Consider the following 19,128-nt stretch of genomic DNA (forward strand, 5'->3'; position numbering starts at 1 on the left):
TTCGATTTATCTCCATTTGAACAGTTGGTTGTCGTATTGATCAGAGTTTCATCTGTTTTAAGCAATTCCCAGTGTTTTCCCAGAGTGTTACTACTTTGAAGCTAAACCAAGAGTTGATATAGACTGTCATAAAAAATGGTTAAAAAAAACCCAACCTGTCACTGGGGCAGTATTCTTTATAAAGGTCTTATTTGTACCATTCAGCTACATACATTTGGTATAAATATGTACTTCTGAGGTCTTAATATGAACTCTAGATGTACTTTTTGATAAGGGTACCACCCTAGTGCCCTAGGGAGGGACACATTTTTTACAGTTTTTTAAAGTGTATTTTGTGGGACCCTTGTATTTGTGGTTGTCCATATAGGGCTAAATGAAACATCCATTGAGTAACCGGAATGTCAACTAAACAATCTGACCTACTTGTTATTCCTGCTTTAGTTTGAGACTCACATTTAAGTGCTACACAACTGACTCACCCATCCAGCACACCACTTATTTACTTTATTCTCATCACTGTAAAACATTTCAAGCAGGTTAAACTTAGAAATAAAAGTTCACCTGCTGCTATAAAAATGTCTGCTATAAAAGTACTGTAGTTGGGCCCATGTTAAACTTTTTGGAAACTTACAAACATGGGTTTAACATCTAAAACTTGCCATGTTTTACAGGGTTTTTAACATGCAGGAGTTTGAATTGGGAATGCAGGTTTGTCATAAAACTGGGTTATGTGGCCTAATGAAAAATGTTATCTTTAATATTTAAATTCGAAAAAAATAGTGATAAAAGAAGCACACATGTTCATTATTAAATTCTCTCTTTCTTTCTCTCTCTCTTGAGGACAACAAAATTATTTGGGTGAGAATATGTTTCAGCAGATATAAATCATGACAGATACCTTAGCCTTTATGAGTGTGCAAGTTACATACAACAAATGGGGTAGGAAATGAAATACTGTAACACTTAGCAAAGTTGTTCTGTTTTAATTGAATACATGTATGTGAAAAAAAAATTTCTTTCTTTATTTTAAACACTTTTTTGTTTAATATCTTGGTTGGTGGATTAATGTGAGTTTTTTTGTATTATGTAAAAGTAAAAAATTACTGCTGAAAATAAACATTTACCAAGACAGTGATCTTCTGCTGTTTAAATACTGTGCATATTTGAGGGATTTGCAAACAGAAAAAAAAGCGAATATAACCTTATGCTACTTGGATGGTGCTTGGCTCTTTGGTACAGTATATGGGTGCAAATTAGAAAACCTCCATTAAGTAAAAGCCCCAGATATGGGAAAGGCCTTGTTAAAAGTAACCTATATATTTTCAGTGTAATCCTGTCTGTAAAACACCTTAAACATTTATTAAGATTTACTCTTAAATATACTGTAAATAACATTCTCTTAAAATATAACCTTGATATCTTTAATTTCAACTATGGCCATAATAAGTTAATGAGACTTCACAGTACAGGATTTCACAGGCAGGGTCACAAATAGCAAAAATTTTAAATCAGTGGGGTATTACATGAAATTGTTTATTTATTTATCCAGGTAAAGATGACGTGTAGTGTAATCATTTGTCATAATCATTAACCATATCTTCAAAGATCCAATAGACAGACACACATGCATGCATGCACGCACACACAAACACACACACACACACACACACACACGCACGCACATTCTGGTTTCCATGTTTTTTGGGGACATTCCATAGACGTAATGCATTTTATTCTGTACAAACTGTATATTCTATTCCCCTTACCTGCCCCATTCCCTAACCCCAACCATCACAGGAAACTGTCTGATACCTTAGATTTTCAAGAAACATCATTCTGTTTGATTTATTAGCTTGTTTCCTCATGGGGACATCAAAATGTCCCCACAAGGTCACAAAAATACTGGAATTCTTATCTTTGTGGGGACAATTGGTCCCCCCAACGTGATAATTACCCGGCCGCACACACGCACGCACGCACGCACGCACGCACGCACGCACGCACGCACGCACGCACGCACGCACGCACGCACGCACGCACACACACACACACACACACACACACACACACACACACACACACACACACAATGTGATGAGGAAGTGACAATATGACACAATTTGATTAAGAGGTCATAATTAGACTATTCAAAAGAATGTCAAATTAAATTCTCATCAGGCGCACATTCACTGTTTAGTATGTTAAGTAAGTTTTATTGATGTAAAACTTTATTGTCACAACCAAAACTAAAAAGACAACCTAAAGAAACAACCAGGAAGAACTATATATATCTCTCACGTTTCTCTTGTCAAAACACACCTATGCCCTAAAAACTCTTGGGGGCGGTTTCCCGGACAGGGCTTATTCCAGACTAAAATGCATGTTTAAGATGCCTTCTTTTAAAAACATTTTGCACAAACACATCTTAACATATATAAGATATGTTTGTAAAAACAACTAAATATTTTAATGTTATTTTAAATATTTTATTTTAACTGCTATATTTTAAACCCTGTCCAGGAAACCGCCCCTTTGGGTGTCCAAATTCACTTTACTTCTAAACTGCGTTGGATTATTAACAGATTATTTGATTGCACATATTAAGTTTTAAATAAGATCACACAACCATAACCACATGGTTTTATAATTAATTTGTTGGTCTTTTGCGTTTTTCATATAATAATGCCTCATAAAAACTCAAAATGACCTATGTGATGTTTACTTCAGATTGTGATTGTTGTCATTTACAGTAAAGCAAGTAAATAAAGTGAAAGTAAAAGAATGATGAAAGAGCTGTTTTGTCAGATTCCTACAGGTGCAGGTGCCTATTGTAAACACATAACCCTTTTGATACACCTGTCATATTGTCATTGTTGTTTTTCTGTATTGTTTTGTAGACTGGACAACTCACACCCATACAAATTTTGGGACATACATTTCTTGATATGGTCACCTCGAATATCTGTGTGATAACTTTACTGCAATAAAAAACAGCTGGCAGTTGAAAAGCTTTTGTTATGTTTCTCAATCCTTCCAGAAAGTTTGAGATTAAAAACAGTTGAATCACTCATCCGCCCCCTTCCAGAATGTCTCCCTAACAAGCTAATAAGTTAAATAAGGTGGTAATTAAAGAGACATCTAAAACATTCTGGGAGAGGTTCCTCGAGGACCAGGATTGAGAAACATGGGTTTAAGTGCACGTTTCAGATTACTGTCTGTCTATGTGGGTGGAGGATGACGAATAAATGATAGAATAAATGATACAAAACTTAGGAAATTCTACGAATGCATCTTTTCTAACACACATTTGAGTGTTTGTATTATTTAATGTTGTTTCATGACATTAATCAGGCAAAAGGAAGCATAATATCTAACCACCAGTAAACACACCTGCTGTCATTTTTCTGTATGTCCCTCCCACTTTAGTTATTGTTGTAGTGAGTTAGCAAATAGGTGGTGATATGTAAATCACGCGATTACTTGCTTTTCTATCCAGTGCAGTTGTATTTTGTGGTAGTTTCTCTTCAGACGTGATACAGGTAAGAGACACCTATCCTGCACTCTTTCACTTTCTATACATTTAACTTCTGTCTCTGATCTGCTTTACATTTAGCAGAATATACATTTGGTATTATTTTTAATATTTAATACTATTAGATTAGACTGTATTATTTGATTTTATTATAAAAATACAAATGTAATTAAAATTTATTTTAATAATTTAAACGCGCTATTATTAATAGATTATATTATGTTTATTTTTGATTTATGCTTAGTTATTTGTTTTTTATTTTATAAAGAGTTTGCTCTTCTTATTTGTGAATTTTGTTGTCTATTTTGACCATAGGTGAAGTGATATTTCATTATTTAATCATAATTACATATTTACATTAATTTGCAGGTTTAAATAAAAAGATACACTGTCAGAATAAATGGTCAAGAAATGTCCCATAGCTGTTACTGTGGCAGTTCCCTTTACAAAATATCCTCATATGTAACATTTAGATACAGATTTGATCCCAATATGTATACCTTCGAGGTACTATTATGAAATCTTCAGGAGCATATGTGTACTTATTGAAAGGGTGAACTGGGGATCTTTTTTGACAGTGTATCTAGGATAATACAATGAATGTAAACTGAATTGGGACACCTTCTGCTTATTTCTAATGACTGTGAAAGCCTTGTTAAAATGATGTGTTCATTCTCTAACTAGTTTAGAATGCACTTGATGCAGATTTTTCTATCTAAAGAAAATAATAAATAATTAAGGAATATGTTTTTACTCTGTGTCTAGAGACACAACGTTTTTGCCTGTATCTGAAATAATGTTGGTTTCCTGGTCACATTTCGGAATTGAACAAAACCTTGCAAAACTGGATCAACGGCTTAAACAATGCCACTGTGCATTCTAGAGTCATTCACACGCACACATGCTATGCATTCAACCTTATTGTATTAATAGCTCAACTGGAACAATACACTAATCTACAGTTTACGAGGAACCGAAAGCATTTTTTTTGTGGCAAAATCTGACCTCACAGAAAACCATTTACTGTAATCAGAATTGAATACTCGAGTCATGATGGGTAAAAACATTCAGGCAATCGCAGACATATTTGGTGCAACAAATTCAAACCAACTTTGCCAATTATTTACAGTACATTTCGGTAACACTTTACAATAAGATTGTATTTGTTAACATTAGTAAATGCATTGATTCATATTATCAAACGATGAGCAATATAGTTTAAGCATTTTAAAATCTTTTTATTTTTATGTTGGGTAATGCCAACAATACAGTTGTTCATTTTAGTTCTTTGGGCATTAACTAATGTTAAAAGTGACAACTATGTATTAGTAAATGCTGAAATTAACATAAACTAAAATAAAAGCTGTAGAAGTCTTGCTCTAACTTATGTTAATAAATACAACCTCATTGTAAAGAGTTACCTAGGCCTGTATTTCTTCATTTAAAAGGTTTTGTTCTCCTTTTTGTTCTCCTTTTGTTTAAGGCTTGGCTTTGTTGATGACTGTATTGTGATTTTAATATGAAGTAATAATAGCACGAGTAAAGCGAAAAATTAGAGGAACTTTCTTTTGTAGAGTTCCTTGTATTTCCCATTTAGTTCCTGCTATTACATTTATTACATTTCAGATTTAAGGTCACCGCTGCTGGCAACATACAGTATATACACATTGTAAAAAATACACCATGTTTTTTGCCAGTCCATTCAACCTACTTTTTTAAGTTTTACTTAAGTATACAATAAAAAATATTTGCTGCCTTAATTTCTTTTTGTTGAATTAACTCCGATGTACAAGAAATTTCAATTTACTATTATTAATCTTGACTAGAGATGAGTTGTTATAACTACTAAAATGAAGTTGACTATATTTTATAAGTTGTAGTAACTAATCTCTTTTCAATATAAATAATAGTAAGTTGACATGACATCTAAATCTGAGTTGATTCAACACACAATTTAAGGCAGCAAAATTTGTATTTTTACAATGTAGACATAACTTAATTTTGTTTTGTTAAAGTAACACACAAATATTTGTTGATTTTGATATCATTTTCACAGACTTCTCACATACCAATTATGTATCGTTTACATTTTAATAATTTCTTGCCATATTGAACAGAAGCTTTTCATTACCATTAATACACACATGCAATGGCTAATGCTGTTGAACCGTGTACCAACTGTGAATATTTCTTTCTTATTTCCTTGTCCATTACAGGTTCTGCATCCCAGTCTAGCAGTCTTGAGCTTTTTGAAAAATCTGTGACAATGGCAAGATCTAGTCAGTTGGTGGCAGTGTTGGGCCTATTTTTGCTGGTTGCTGTGGTGAATTGTGACGGTAAACACAAGCTTTCATCTTATAGCTTTCATTGAAGACCATACTGATCGTTTACTAGTCTGAAGATCAGTTAACAGCATTAAGTGTATCACCATCAATGTTTTAAAATTCATCTAAACCCTTTCTTTGCTATTTCTTATGTTTCATAGTTCCACCTGAACTTGGAAATGAGATTTGCAATCACTACACTCAGTCTGGAAATTCTGATCTGGACATGCCAATGATCTTTGACATGGTCATGATTGAGTTTGGAAGGCAAATCCAGGTCTGGACATTTATTCTTAAACAACACCGTAAAAAATATTTTTTTAAGTTGAATCAACTCGGATTTACAAGTAATTTTAACTTGACACGTGATGAGTTGCTACAACCTGAAGTTGAATTTGCTTCATATGTCAACTTAATTTTATGTATAGAAAGTGATAGAGTGCAGGGTGTCTCTTAACTGTATCACGTCTGAAGAGAAACTACCACAGACTACACTGGCACTGAATAGAAAAGCAAGTAATTATGTGATTTACATATAAGTTACAACAAGCCATTACTACGCAATACAGTTAAAATGACTTGTAAATCCAAATTGATTAAACTTAAAAATCTAGGCGCAAAAAGATTTAGGATTTTACAAAATGAACACAACTCCTGGATGGATATGTATATTACTATATTATGAATAGTTTGGTATTAAAAGCTGTCCTTCTTTTTCTATAGACACTGAACCCCATGCAGGTTGAGCAGTGGGTGCGTGACGTGGATGGAGATCATGACAGACGCCTTAACCAGGCAGAGTGTAGCAAACTCGTTGCGAACATCCTCGAAACCCTCAAAATGCCATAAACATGCACACAAACACAGTGGTGTAACATTATAACACCACAACCTTACTGGAAATAGGCAGATGAAAGATAGACAATCTACAGAAAGACTGTTATTTTTATCTACTATATACATGTCACTAGTTTAGGCTTATGTAATCTGTGATGTAGCACCTAGCACTTCTCCACAAATTAATTATTTGATCGCTTAAGAAATTACTTTAACATGCATTAAATAAGAAATAAATTCTGTTGAATAAATTGTTGTGTTGTAATACAATTATTTCTAATTTTCTTTTTTTAATCAAAATTACCTTTTAAAGAGCACCTATTGTCCGATTCACATTGTCCGTTTTACATTCCCTTTGGTTTGTATTAGTACGTTAAAGCAACACTAAAGAGTTATTGCTCGTTGCTCCCCCTACAGGTTAGAAGCGTAATTGTCCATTAGCACTGTCGTAAATACTGCAGCAAAGCTGGCTCTGATTGGATTGTAGGTCTGCCATAAAGCAAGTTTTTGTAGTTTTCAATCGAACTACAGGACCACTACCCGACGGTTGGAAACTTCTTTAGTGCGGTTTTGGCCGATAGAGGGCTGCAAAGCGAATGTGGAAGTGCCATTCACCCTGTTTTGAGTGGATGAACCACTGAAACTTTTTTGGAAACGTTATTTTAGGGTAAAAAAACTCTGGTGTTGCTTTAACGATATGCAAAAGGTACAAACCACAAAGTAGACGATGACATGAGTTATCGTCTCCAATGTAAATCTATTTTCTTGGACTACAACAAACACACGGATTGTAGGCAACAGTTTACTTCCTGGGATTGGTGATGTAAGACCGACATTATCCTAATTAATCCCGCTTCGGACTCACAGCCTGAAAGTTGACTTCTGTTAGCATTGCATTGTGACCGAATCTTTCAAACATGGTAAGGAGCGTCACATTTCCGACAGAGGCCAAACAGGGAAACTGAACTTTTCAAATCCGTGCATTTCAGGAAGAGAGTGAAATTTGGAGCTACTAAAATGTAGGGTATATGGAAAATGTGTTCTTTTTAAGAATAAACCACGCGAACACTTTGTATTATACCAAATACACAAAATAGCATTGTTTTTGCAATGAAATATGTGCTCTTAAATGAAAATACTTTTTTTACTCTATACTTACAGCCAAACAAACCAAAATCAACTAAATGTAGTTATAAAATAAAAGATGCAGTGTTTCCATTTATTTAAATGAAACACTGGGAGAAATTACTGATCACACTTTAAAACATCTGAAGTGCTGTGGGGTTTTTCCATGCAGCGGAGTACAAGAAAGCTACGATAAAAAGTCTGAAAACCTTGTCTGCATACTGTTGCTCATAAAGCAACTGCACATGAAACAAAGAGAGGGAAAGGTGGCGTGCAAGACAGTTGCACAGGAGAAAAACAAGGTCTGCATTATAGTCAGTGACCTCTGGCATCACCTGTTTTAGTAGCTAAGGTTAAACGCCCAAAAAAATGACACAGGTCGGCAGGTGCCAGAGGGGTGTTGCCTGTCCGTGCTTGTTTTTTCTCTTGTTTATGACTTTCTCTCTATATTTGGAGAACAGAATCTATCTATTAAAAACACATTAGTACAACTTGTGGTTTTTGAGGTGTCTGGGTTCATGGTTTTACATCTAAAGTGCTGGCATCGAGAAGGCAAACAGTAGGGAAACAGGAGAATGAAAAGAGCAGCAGATTTTTGTTCATCTGTTTCTTCTTACGTTGTTCAAACTCTTCACAACAACAGCTGGAGATCTCACAGGTGTGTTTTACTTGCTGAAGCTCAAACACATGAGCTGACGTTGCACACGCACACACGCGCGCGCGCGCACGCACGCACGCGCACGCGCACGCGCACGCGCACGCGCACACGCACACGCACACGCACACGCACACGCACACGCACACACACACACACACACACACACACACACACACACACACACACACACACACACACACACACAACTGTTTTTAAAGTTCAGCAAACACAACTCATCACAGTTTAAAGTGCTCCGCTGGCACTTTTTTAACATTTTGGTAAGTGTCCAAATGTATTTGAACATTAATCCACATCTAGAATGTTTAATAACATTATATCGTAGAAAAAAGTATGCTAGCCAGCTAGCCATCCAGACATCTATAAGGTTGTGTATGTTTCTTTGTGTATCCCAGAGACAGTCTCTACTACAGGAAACAGTGGTATCCTGTTTTTGAGTAGACTCCCATTGTTGCATTGATTAAACATACAAACACACACATGCGCGCACACACATCCACATGTACACACTCCAGTTACTACGCTGTAAACTATGAGAAGAGATTAAAGTGTTCGAGATCAATCAGATGGGATTCGTATAGCACATATACACAGATGCCTTCACACGAGATTTCCCATCTTACCCGACAAAGGAAGAAACAGTGTATGATGAACAGAAAATCTGCAACACACACACACACACACACACTTACTGTAAACACATACACAATCCTGAGAAGTGTGAGTTTAGAGGTTGTCTAGTCTCTGCGTCTCCACAGGGTCATTCATCATTGCCGCCCAGGCCCCCTGACCCCCCGTCTTTGTCTGTTGTGCAAGAGAGCTGCTTATTAAAGTTGTAAAATGTGCAAAATTGTTTCACTGTCTCAGCCAGTCATGTGCTCGCCAGATTAACCATAGTTACTGTGAGTTAGTAGAGTGTAAATATTTGAACTAGTAATTATTTGATTGCTATTCTTAAGTAAAGACGCAATAAATCAGATAATCTGACATTTTAAAGTCTGTTTTGATTATTTTGGCGTGTTTCATGTGGTTGTGGTATCATTTACATTTATGCATCATCGGGTACCAAAGCTGAGAAGGCAAATCCTAAAGCAGTATCTACTGACATTGCACCATTCTGCATTTCTCACTCTCATTTTAACCTATCTGTCTCACATTTTACCACTAATTCACTTTATTTTAAAGCTTCAGGACATAAATTTTACACTAGACCAGGGGTTTCAAATCATTATGTCAGCCAAACCCCCTTAACACAACCCCCCTGAGATTCTAAGTAAATATTTTTTAAATAATTTATTAGCACATTTGCGTGTTTAACATCAAAAACATTTATTTTTTAACTTGTTTTTAACGTTGTTTAGTATTTACTTAATTATTGTTGTTATTAGCCGTTATTAGACCATCTGGTAATTTTCTCTTATTGGTACGTGCATAAAAATCTGTCCATTTTGCACAAGTTCTTAGTATTCCGTAATGTTGTGTAATTGTCACATGAAACAGGGCTCCAGACTGCCACCAAATGGTGGCATTTTGCCACCAAAATTTGAGAGTTTGCTACTAGATTTTTCATTCAGTCACACATGTGCGACCAGTAAATTTGACCTTTTTTGTGATGTGACACTGAATTTAAAACAGAACATTGTACTTTCTGCATCTATCATCAAAGTATTAATTTGTATGAAATTTTACTTAGTAGAAATATGAACATTTGGTTAGCATGTTGATTTAAGGTATGTGCCCCTAAATTTTTTGGTTGCGCCCCAAAAATTTTCAGTTGGGGGCCACTGTGCTACTAGTGGAAAAAAGTTAGTCTGAAGCCCTGTGTGACATGTAAATAAACAATCAAAACATATATTTTTGTTAGTGTTTTATTTAGATTTTAAGGTTATTTATTTACTTTTTTATTTAATTGTATTAAATGTTTTTCACAACATGATGTCACGGAAAGTCTTTATAGTCATGCATAATGTGATTCATTTATTTTCGTGTCCATGGCACAAAATTCAGCTGTTTCTCGTGCCTTGTGAACGATTTTCTATTCTTTTTAATTTGTGTCTGCGGCACAACTTTCTTTTTCGTGTCATTTTATGTTTTTCATTTTCACCCCCTATTTTTAAATCATTGTCGCTTGGGATTGGGGTTAGATTTGGGGTTTGGGTTAGGATGTACTTTTATGTATTGGTATCTACATTTTTTTCTTCCGCTTTTATAACTATTCTCGCCTGGAGTTGGGGTTTGGGTTAGGATGTCAAAAAATGTAAATGGTAATACAATGAGAAAACAATCCATGAAACGAAAAAGAAAGTCGTGCAATAGACATGAAAAACTATTTATAGAAATTTGTGCAAGTGTCACGAAAAAGACATTTGTGCTCAAGACATGAAAAAAGCTACATTTCGTGCCATGGACACAAATAAATTGATCAAATTTTCTGTGACTATTACACGACTTTCTGTGAGATCAGTCTGGTTTTTCATCACCTCAAACACCCCTTGCAATTCCCTCATGAACAACCAGGGGTTTGCAAACCCCCCTCTTTGGGAAACTCCAAGCGTGCCGCACAAGCCCTGAAAAGTGAAGCAAAAAAAACGTCTCAATCGCCCCCCAGTGACTGGTCTAAGTATAGGTCATAAACCTCTCCTCCCCCATGTTATTCAATGGGACTTGAGACCAACTAAACAATTTAATTACACTTCAATTATCTTTTTTCCGAAGCTGGTCTCTGTCATTTACTGTAGTTTTTATCACACTCATGTAAATGCAAGTGTTTGTTTTCAAAATAAGTTTGTTTTTTTAGTTATTTAATGCTATAAAAATGTTGGTGTCACGTCATGATTGACAGCTGTGATATGCGCATTCTGCGAGAGCGGGGCCTAGATTTCGTGGCTTTACTTCCTGCTCACTACTGCGAAGGACTGGTCCCGAAATCGCTACACTCTAAAAACAAACGGTGCTATATAGCACCAAAAGTGGTTCTTTGCTCGTAATCATAGAAGAACCGTTTTTAGTGCCATATAGCACCGGTGAAGCACCGGTGAAGCACCGGTGAAGCACCTGTGTAGAACCATATAGTGCTATGTAGAACCAAATGTGGTGCTATAGTGGTGCTATATGGCACCTATATGGTTCTACACAGGTGCTTCACCGGTGCTATATGGCACTAAAAACGGTTCTTCTATGGTTACGATTCAAATCAACAGTTTTGGTGCTATATAGCACCGTTTGTTTTTTTAGAGTGATACTACGCAGACTCAAGACCCAAGATGTCAGCGCCGTATCGGGACACTTGCGGCTTTACATTTCACCAATGAAAGAGAGCGAACTCTTTTTACAGTCTATGGCACTGCAATGCATCCATTCTGGGTTTATGCATTTTCAGATCATGATCCTGTTGATCACACTTAAATCTTTTTTTTTATCTTTTACAAGTTCACATATTTAAGACTTATAATAATAATGTTTTTGTTTTCATTTGGGATGGCGATGGTCAACGTTGTTTCTTTCACACCGCAGGTTTTGTCACTTAAATCCCAAATACGTTTTTGTCTTTCGCAGACATTGTCCTGACAAACAATCAGCACCTACTATGTTTTGCCTCTTTCATCTCTCTCTGTACGCAGCGGGCAGGAAAAGCATGCACAGGCACTGAGAACCAGCGAACAGACTGTTCCCACTGCATTTACTTGCGTTAACCTAGACAAACAGGCAAACATCACACTTGTGCATGTTTGACAGGAGCTTACAAAACACATTATAGTAGGAGCCAATTGTGCTGTAATTTCCCACAGAAATGAAAATCAAAACATGTAACACTTTTTAGTTTAACTTTGGTGTGGGAGTTTTCTTTGCTTGCAATCAGCACTTTTGAGACAACAAACCAACTCGTATTTTACTGCGGACCTCTCATAACCTTTTCTCTAAATCTCAGCAAGACATAGATATCATATTGAGTTTGATATTATATAAAATTTATTCAACCATTTTTCATAAAGAACATCCCTTTAAATCCCTTTTGATATAATGTAGCTTTGCTTCATAAGATATAAAATAGTACAAAGAAAAATGAACTCTTTAGCTGAATGTAGAGCACAACAATTAACCCATAAAAACAAAGCCATTTTTAAATATCTTTAACAATGTGTTTCAGTAAATAAAGTACCAAATGATATGTATGGTAACACCGTTGACATACATTTAAAGCCTGCTTATTTGCGTCTTTCATGCTTGGATCGCTTTTGGCAAACCTCATTTATGGCCAGTGACTGTTTTTCATCCGGCCACATTATAGGTCATGAATATGTAAATATATAATCAGGCGAATTTGCTGATGTTTGTTCCCCTTGAATCCTGCATTTATGATCCTATAAGATGAAGTGTCTACATTATTCAACTCACAGTGAAGTTTTTGTGCAACTTTGCAGCAGCCTCTCGAGGGTTTATATTGAGTTTTATATTATTTTTATGGGCTTTTGTGATTTAATTTAAAGGACTGAGATGCAGCATGTAAAAAAATGGTGGGCAGTTTGTAAATGGACAGTAAACAACTGCATTAAAACTTGGTGCCTGCGCCATATCAGCTGCTGCAGCATGTAAACTAACCACCTTTAAACTCTAAAGATGTGCCATTCTGATTTTCTTACTTTGTTGCAGATTTAGCAATCTTCATATTTTTTAAATTCTTCATACATAATTTCACGCTACACACATATAAAAGGTTTTAGGGTGTGACATTCTAAGTTGGGCCCCATTTAACCACATAAGAGACAAAAAAAGTATTGCTTGGTTATGACATTATACAGCTTAAGTAGCTTTCAATTCCTTTTCAGTTTGTAAACAGGACAACCATAACATAAGACGATAACAGAACATAGCACTTTCCTTAAGAATGTTTTTCTGTTCAGACTCGTGTACCCCATGTAAAAAATAGACACCTACTTAAGATCTATCTTTAAGATAAAGGGTTAAAACAGCAAACATGATGGAGTTTAAGCTGTCATGTTTGTAAATTGTTAACTTGGCAATTGTCAACCTTGCTGGCCTGTATAGATGGAATCTACACTGAGAAAGACAGACAGAGAGAGAAAGGGGGTTGGGACATCATGAGGGTATGATGATAGTCTGAGCAAAGGGAACCAGAGATGAAACTCATTCTTGTTGGGTAAAGGAAAGTGGAGAAGGCACTTATTTAGATTCAATCAGAAAAACAAAATCTTCACCTCCGTCAGATCGGGATAAGTTTATAGGAGGGCTTGTTTTCAAAGAGAGCTCCAAACCTCCAGAAGAGAAAGAAGCGGATGAGGCTAGTTAAGATGCCTGGGGTATTGGGCACCTAAAAGGCAGAGAGATAAAGTTACCAAACATGTCGTTTCTTCCTTCACCACAAACTACTCCGGATGTTTTTTTTTAGCTTCTTACCATGATATAATAGTCTTGCAGCTGAAGGCCATACAACGTCCAAGATGTAGATGTAAAAAATGTAGCGACAGTCAGGGAAAATGACAGCCGCTCTACAGACTTACTGCGCACAATCTGCAACTGGTGGACACACAAAGAGGAGAAGTGCACTGTTAATGTTAAAGTAATGATGCAACATGAGTTGATTTTTACCTTTGTCACTCACAAAAAAACAAAACATATCAAGAGAGGAAGAAAGTAATGGAAACCTAGATACAGAAATGATTTGAACCAGTTTCTCTCACTGGAGCGCCAAGGTTCAACATGTCTGCACCACTGCACCACTGATCTAATGAGAAATGTGTGTATGCCTGTGAGAGTGTCAATAACACAAAGTCTTCTCCATAACAAGCAGATATTGATACTTGAAGACATGGACAGAGGGAAAAACAGGAAACAACAAAAGAAGGTAAGAGAATGACAGGAAAGAGACCGCAGGGCACATGAGAGATAGATAGAGCTGGACTGAAAAAATATGGAAGAGAAAGAATAAAAACAGGAAGATGGAGACAGTGCGAGGGTAAAGGATGGATGGCGTGATTAACAACAGATGGCATGCTGGAATGTTATTAATAGTACTTACACTATTATTTTTGGTGCACAAATGATAACAGGAGAAAATATTTATTTCAAAATTGATGTATGCTTTATGCAAAATGTAGGTTTGTCAAGAATAATAAGTCATACCTTTATTTGCTTATACATTTCTTCAACATTCTCTTCTGTTATTTTGTAAATTAAATGATGACACAATGGGTCCATAGAACAGCTCTGGCTTATCAGTGTAGATGAAAAATGACCCTCTTTATGCAAAATGTATTTTTCTAAAAACACTGATGGCACAATACACTAAATTTAGTTGAGAATCAAGTTTTTATTGTTGTTTATATATATATATATATCTATGTAGTGTTTTTAACTACAAAACCACGGTTTGAAATCGCCAGTCACAAACATGCAACCCATCACATTAACAAAGTTAAATAAGTAGATCAAGTAGTTTGAGCCATAGATATAACGCCACAAAGACTGGGCACAGAAAGGATCGCTGCACTGTTGCTTCAGGTCTACTTCTGTGACAGGAGCTCTCGTTGCTCATTCATGCAGTGTAAATGCACTATCGTGTTAACATCAGCACCAAAAAAGTGCTGCAAATGCATATGTACATATATATCGACGGTCTAAGCTGGTGCGAATGAGTGAAGGAGGGGACTAAGGGTGTTTTGACATATAGTTAATTTTAAAAGAACTTAAAGTGAACCAGAAAAGGAACTAGCTAAATGTGTCCCCAGTTTTTTGGGTGTTTACAATATAGTGAACTCAAAAGAAAACCCATTTTTGAGGATCTTTTTTTGGTCCTCTTAAAGGTGACATAGAATGATTGAACAGAGTATTTATCCTTGTTCTGTGATGTGACATGTAGACAAAAAAATTTTTGTTTGGGTCTGTAATGCCTTAGAAGCTTCTTAAAAACCTCTCTCAGATAGCTCTGTTAGGGTGGGGGATTTTAAACAAGTGGTTTTGCACCTATTTGGCTCCCCCTACTGGCTTAACTTGCAATCTCATTAATAATTGGCTGACTTTGCTGCCACTCAAAAAATTTTGCCAATTATTTTAAAGTGGAGGGGCAGTTAGATGCCTGTGATGTCATAAGCATCAGTTTTTCAGATTGGGCCGTTTTCTGGCTGACATTTCTAAAAGAGGAATTTCTATGAGACTGAGATGTTTAGCATGTTTAGCACTTTTTGTATGTTTGTGAATGTGGGTAGACTACCATTATTCAACAAAGACAAGGTAAAAATGGTTTTTCATTCTCTGTCCCCTTTAAAAACTTAAATGATCTGAGACCCTTTCTTGTTCACATCATAACTTCATAAAAACTCAGACCCCAGCTTTCTGTGCAGTAGTTGATTTTAATTCATGTTAAAACGACACAAAAAACGACCGGGACCTCATTGCATTCACATGTCAAAAAGAAATCGAACCACTAAAGAACCCCAAAAGCAAACCATACTCAGACCACATCCGGATGTGGTCCGAGTACGGGTTGCTTTTGTGTCCTTTTAGGGGGGTCTGAGATCACTTGCTTTGTTCACTTATTCACACTGAACTGCTCTGAGAGCATTTGGAGGGCTCAAATGAACTAGGTGTAAAAGCACCCTTATTTCCTTAATAATTCATAAATCCACGTATACTAAATGAGGCAAGGGTGTAGAGTTACTTTTAAGCTATTTTAAGTTTTACATACGCTGTTTTTATGCTCAAAGATGAGTTATAAGATGAGATAAAAATTTCACTTAACTACAGAGGGTGCAAGAAAGTTATTAGCATTCATTTAAAAGTAAGACTATTGCTGCGTCCGAAACCGCCTACCTCCATACTATACAGTAAGGGAAAAGCAGTAGGAGTAGTATGTCCGAATTCATAACATTCCATAACAGTACGCAAAAAGTACCCGTATGACGTTTATGTGTTTTACTGCAACATAACACTCGGCAAACAAGAGCAGATCCTGTCTTACTGTGTGTTTCAACTATAAATATTGCTAGTTACAAATATAAGTGTGAACTTACCAGATCAGCGAGGGGAGAGAGGTACATGCTGATGGTGAACACACTACAGGCCAGTCCCAGCTGAGACAGCTGTTCTTTTCCAGCAGGGATCACCATACTAAAATACACCCAGCCTACACACAACACACACACCATCACCAGCGTCTGCACCAACACAGGCTTCTGAAATACACAAACATAGGTACAACAGCATTTAAACATAGGTACAACGGCTCTTTTCGCTTTGTTTAGCGGCCAAACCAACTTCTTATTCAAGCTTCCTATTTGTTGTAGGTACATTGCGGCCCAAAAGTCTGAGAGCATTAAAATTGTTAAATTCATGTAACGTTTTTTGATCATAGAAAAATTTTCTTACACTGACCAACAAACTCCTTTACGCAAAAGATCAGACCTTACGCAAAAGGTTCTTAAACCATGCCGCTTACCAGAAATAATTTTGTTTATCTTAAAATTGTGACGTCCATGCTTTCATGAAAGAAAAATGGGGACATACTGAATACTTCTCACTTAAAATGTTATGCTTATAATTTGTAATAAAGAGTTTGTATTACGTAAAATAAAAAGAAAAGCATTATTGGAACAGAAGCTCAAAAGAATAAATTTTCACTAATGGTCTAAGAGTTTAGGACCTCGCTGTATAATCACGATCACTAATTGAAAGTTGAATGATTGGAAAAAGAAGTGGACTGCATTTTAAAGACAAACCTTCTCTTTGGTATAATGCAAGTAGGTGATGATATATATGGTCTGTAAAATGGCCCCAATGGTATTTACAAGTATAATCGTTCCATCATGCTTTAGTAATCCATAGTACAGCCAACCTAGATTGCTACACAAAAACACATAAAGATACAAGATGACTCCCACAGATCATTCAGAATCAATGGACTTGGAAATCTTTGCAATATTTGGATGGAAAATATATGGATGCATGCATGCACATAGACAACATTTTAATGTGACATTGCTAATCCCTATAAAACATACAAATACATACTTTACACATGTGGTAAGAAAAGGCAGGAACTGAACATTATCTGCACTTTGGGTGAGCTTCATTTTCTTTAAGTCTGTCCTGAAAACACAGAGAAGGAAAAATGAGAAAAAACATTTTGTTACATACACAGACTTATGCATCCAAACTTCATGCTTTATCTACCTTAAGTCTTGTCCTTATTATTACTACTGTACAATTATAATGCTATTGTGGGATAAACTCTTTGAACCAGTGAATAGTTTTGCTTATTTCTTTCTTTTTTTAACAGTGGGTAGTTATCGCAGTTTTGCTGTAGTAATAATAATAATCCATGGTATTTGGGTGGTTATCAATGCTATTTTTGTCAAATGGATTCAATTTATGGGGATCTATGATACAGACACTATGATAAACTCCACTAAGCTACTAAACTTTAGGTGCTGCTATGTGTATTTATAAATCAGCTACACAATAACTATCTAATACGACTGAAAGTCGTACTAGTAACTTAAGTTACGTGTATTATTACTTTTACTACTTTTAAACCACTTTTGTGATTGTGTGAATAAACGTGTATAATTAATGTTACTATGCTTTGGTAACGTCAACAGGTGTAATGTATTTGTATATTAGTGATAAAGTACTGCAAAATTTATAACTTACAATCCAGTCGAGAACATCCCGACGGTAAATACGATGCACGCACATGATAGCAGCTGCAGAAAATCCATAGACCAAAAAAAGTAACACCTGTGTGCTGTCTTACTATACAGATACCTGTGCAACCACGCGAACTCAATTATATTTATAAATAAAACATATGAATCGTCCACACATACAACGATGACGTCTACAGACACTATTTCCGTGTTTGTAATCAGCGTCACCGAGCCCTCCAATCTGATTGGTTATCGAGGAGTTCTGATAACATACGCCCACGTGTAGTCCGGAGTTGTAGTTTTATGTTCCAGGCAATTCGTTTTTAAGATATGTCCCATCCAAATCATGAATGATTATCTGGAACTGTGCTCTTAATGTTAATAGATGAGATTAAGCCAGAGCTTATTTTTATTATATTAGGACATTTAAGTTGTTTTTTTAAAAACATACCTTGCACTGGTGTGCAACTTGAGACAAAACAATCACACTGATATATTTAAGATATGCCGGTGCAAGCTGTTTTCAGTAAAGACAGCTCAAACATACATTTTAGTTTGGGGCTAGACTTAAACACTGTCCGCGAAACTGACCATAAATGTTTTGACGTCACAAGATCAATTGTAGCATTGATGTTTTAATGTTACCAATAAAACATTAATGCTACAAGTCCTGAGTGTTACTTAATTCCAACTTTATTTCCGGTTTTGAGGTGGGGAAAGTTGTCTGGAACACAGTAATCAACAATGTATCTTCAATGAGGCAAATGTTGTGTTTTTTATGCACAGTTCTTATAAACACTTTTACCACTGACGTTTTTATGCTTAGAATTGACGTGTATGTATTAATTGTGAACGCTTGTCCCTCAGGTGGCGCTTTCGCTACACCTGAAATCTCGTGATGGATAGATCTCGTATGAAGATGAATACACCTTCTGCTCTGAACTATATAATGCACTGTTGTCAACTAAGTTT

General features: G+C 35.9%; 2 protein-coding genes across 2 annotated transcripts; one reads left to right on the forward strand and one right to left on the reverse strand.

The window, feature by feature from the left end:
• The first annotated feature begins 3,444 nt into the window (after positions 1–3,444).
• On the forward strand, positions 3,445–6,944 carry LOC141279976 (uncharacterized). The gene is made up of 4 exons (XM_073811606.1): positions 3,445–3,539; positions 5,749–5,868; positions 6,018–6,133; positions 6,580–6,944. The coding sequence occupies exons 2-4, from the start codon at positions 5,799–5,801 to the stop codon at positions 6,703–6,705; spliced, it is 312 nt and encodes a 103-aa protein (XP_073667707.1). The 5' UTR covers positions 3,445–3,539; positions 5,749–5,798; the 3' UTR covers positions 6,706–6,944.
• Positions 6,945–12,454: 5,510 nt separating this feature from the next.
• Positions 12,455–18,383, reverse strand: slc50a1 (solute carrier family 50 member 1). Its single transcript, XM_065261029.2, has 6 exons — positions 18,161–18,383; positions 17,519–17,596; positions 17,227–17,350; positions 16,522–16,683; positions 13,910–14,029; positions 12,455–13,823 (listed from the first exon to the last, which is right to left on the reverse strand). Exons 1-6 carry the CDS (start codon positions 18,226–18,228, stop codon positions 13,716–13,718), a joined length of 660 nt encoding a protein of 219 aa, XP_065117101.1. The 5' UTR covers positions 18,229–18,383; the 3' UTR covers positions 12,455–13,715.
• Positions 18,384–19,128: the final 745 nt, after the last annotated feature.

Source organism: Paramisgurnus dabryanus, chromosome 13, assembly GCF_030506205.2.
Source record: "Paramisgurnus dabryanus chromosome 13, PD_genome_1.1, whole genome shotgun sequence".
NCBI lineage: Eukaryota > Metazoa > Chordata > Actinopteri > Cypriniformes > Cobitidae > Paramisgurnus > Paramisgurnus dabryanus.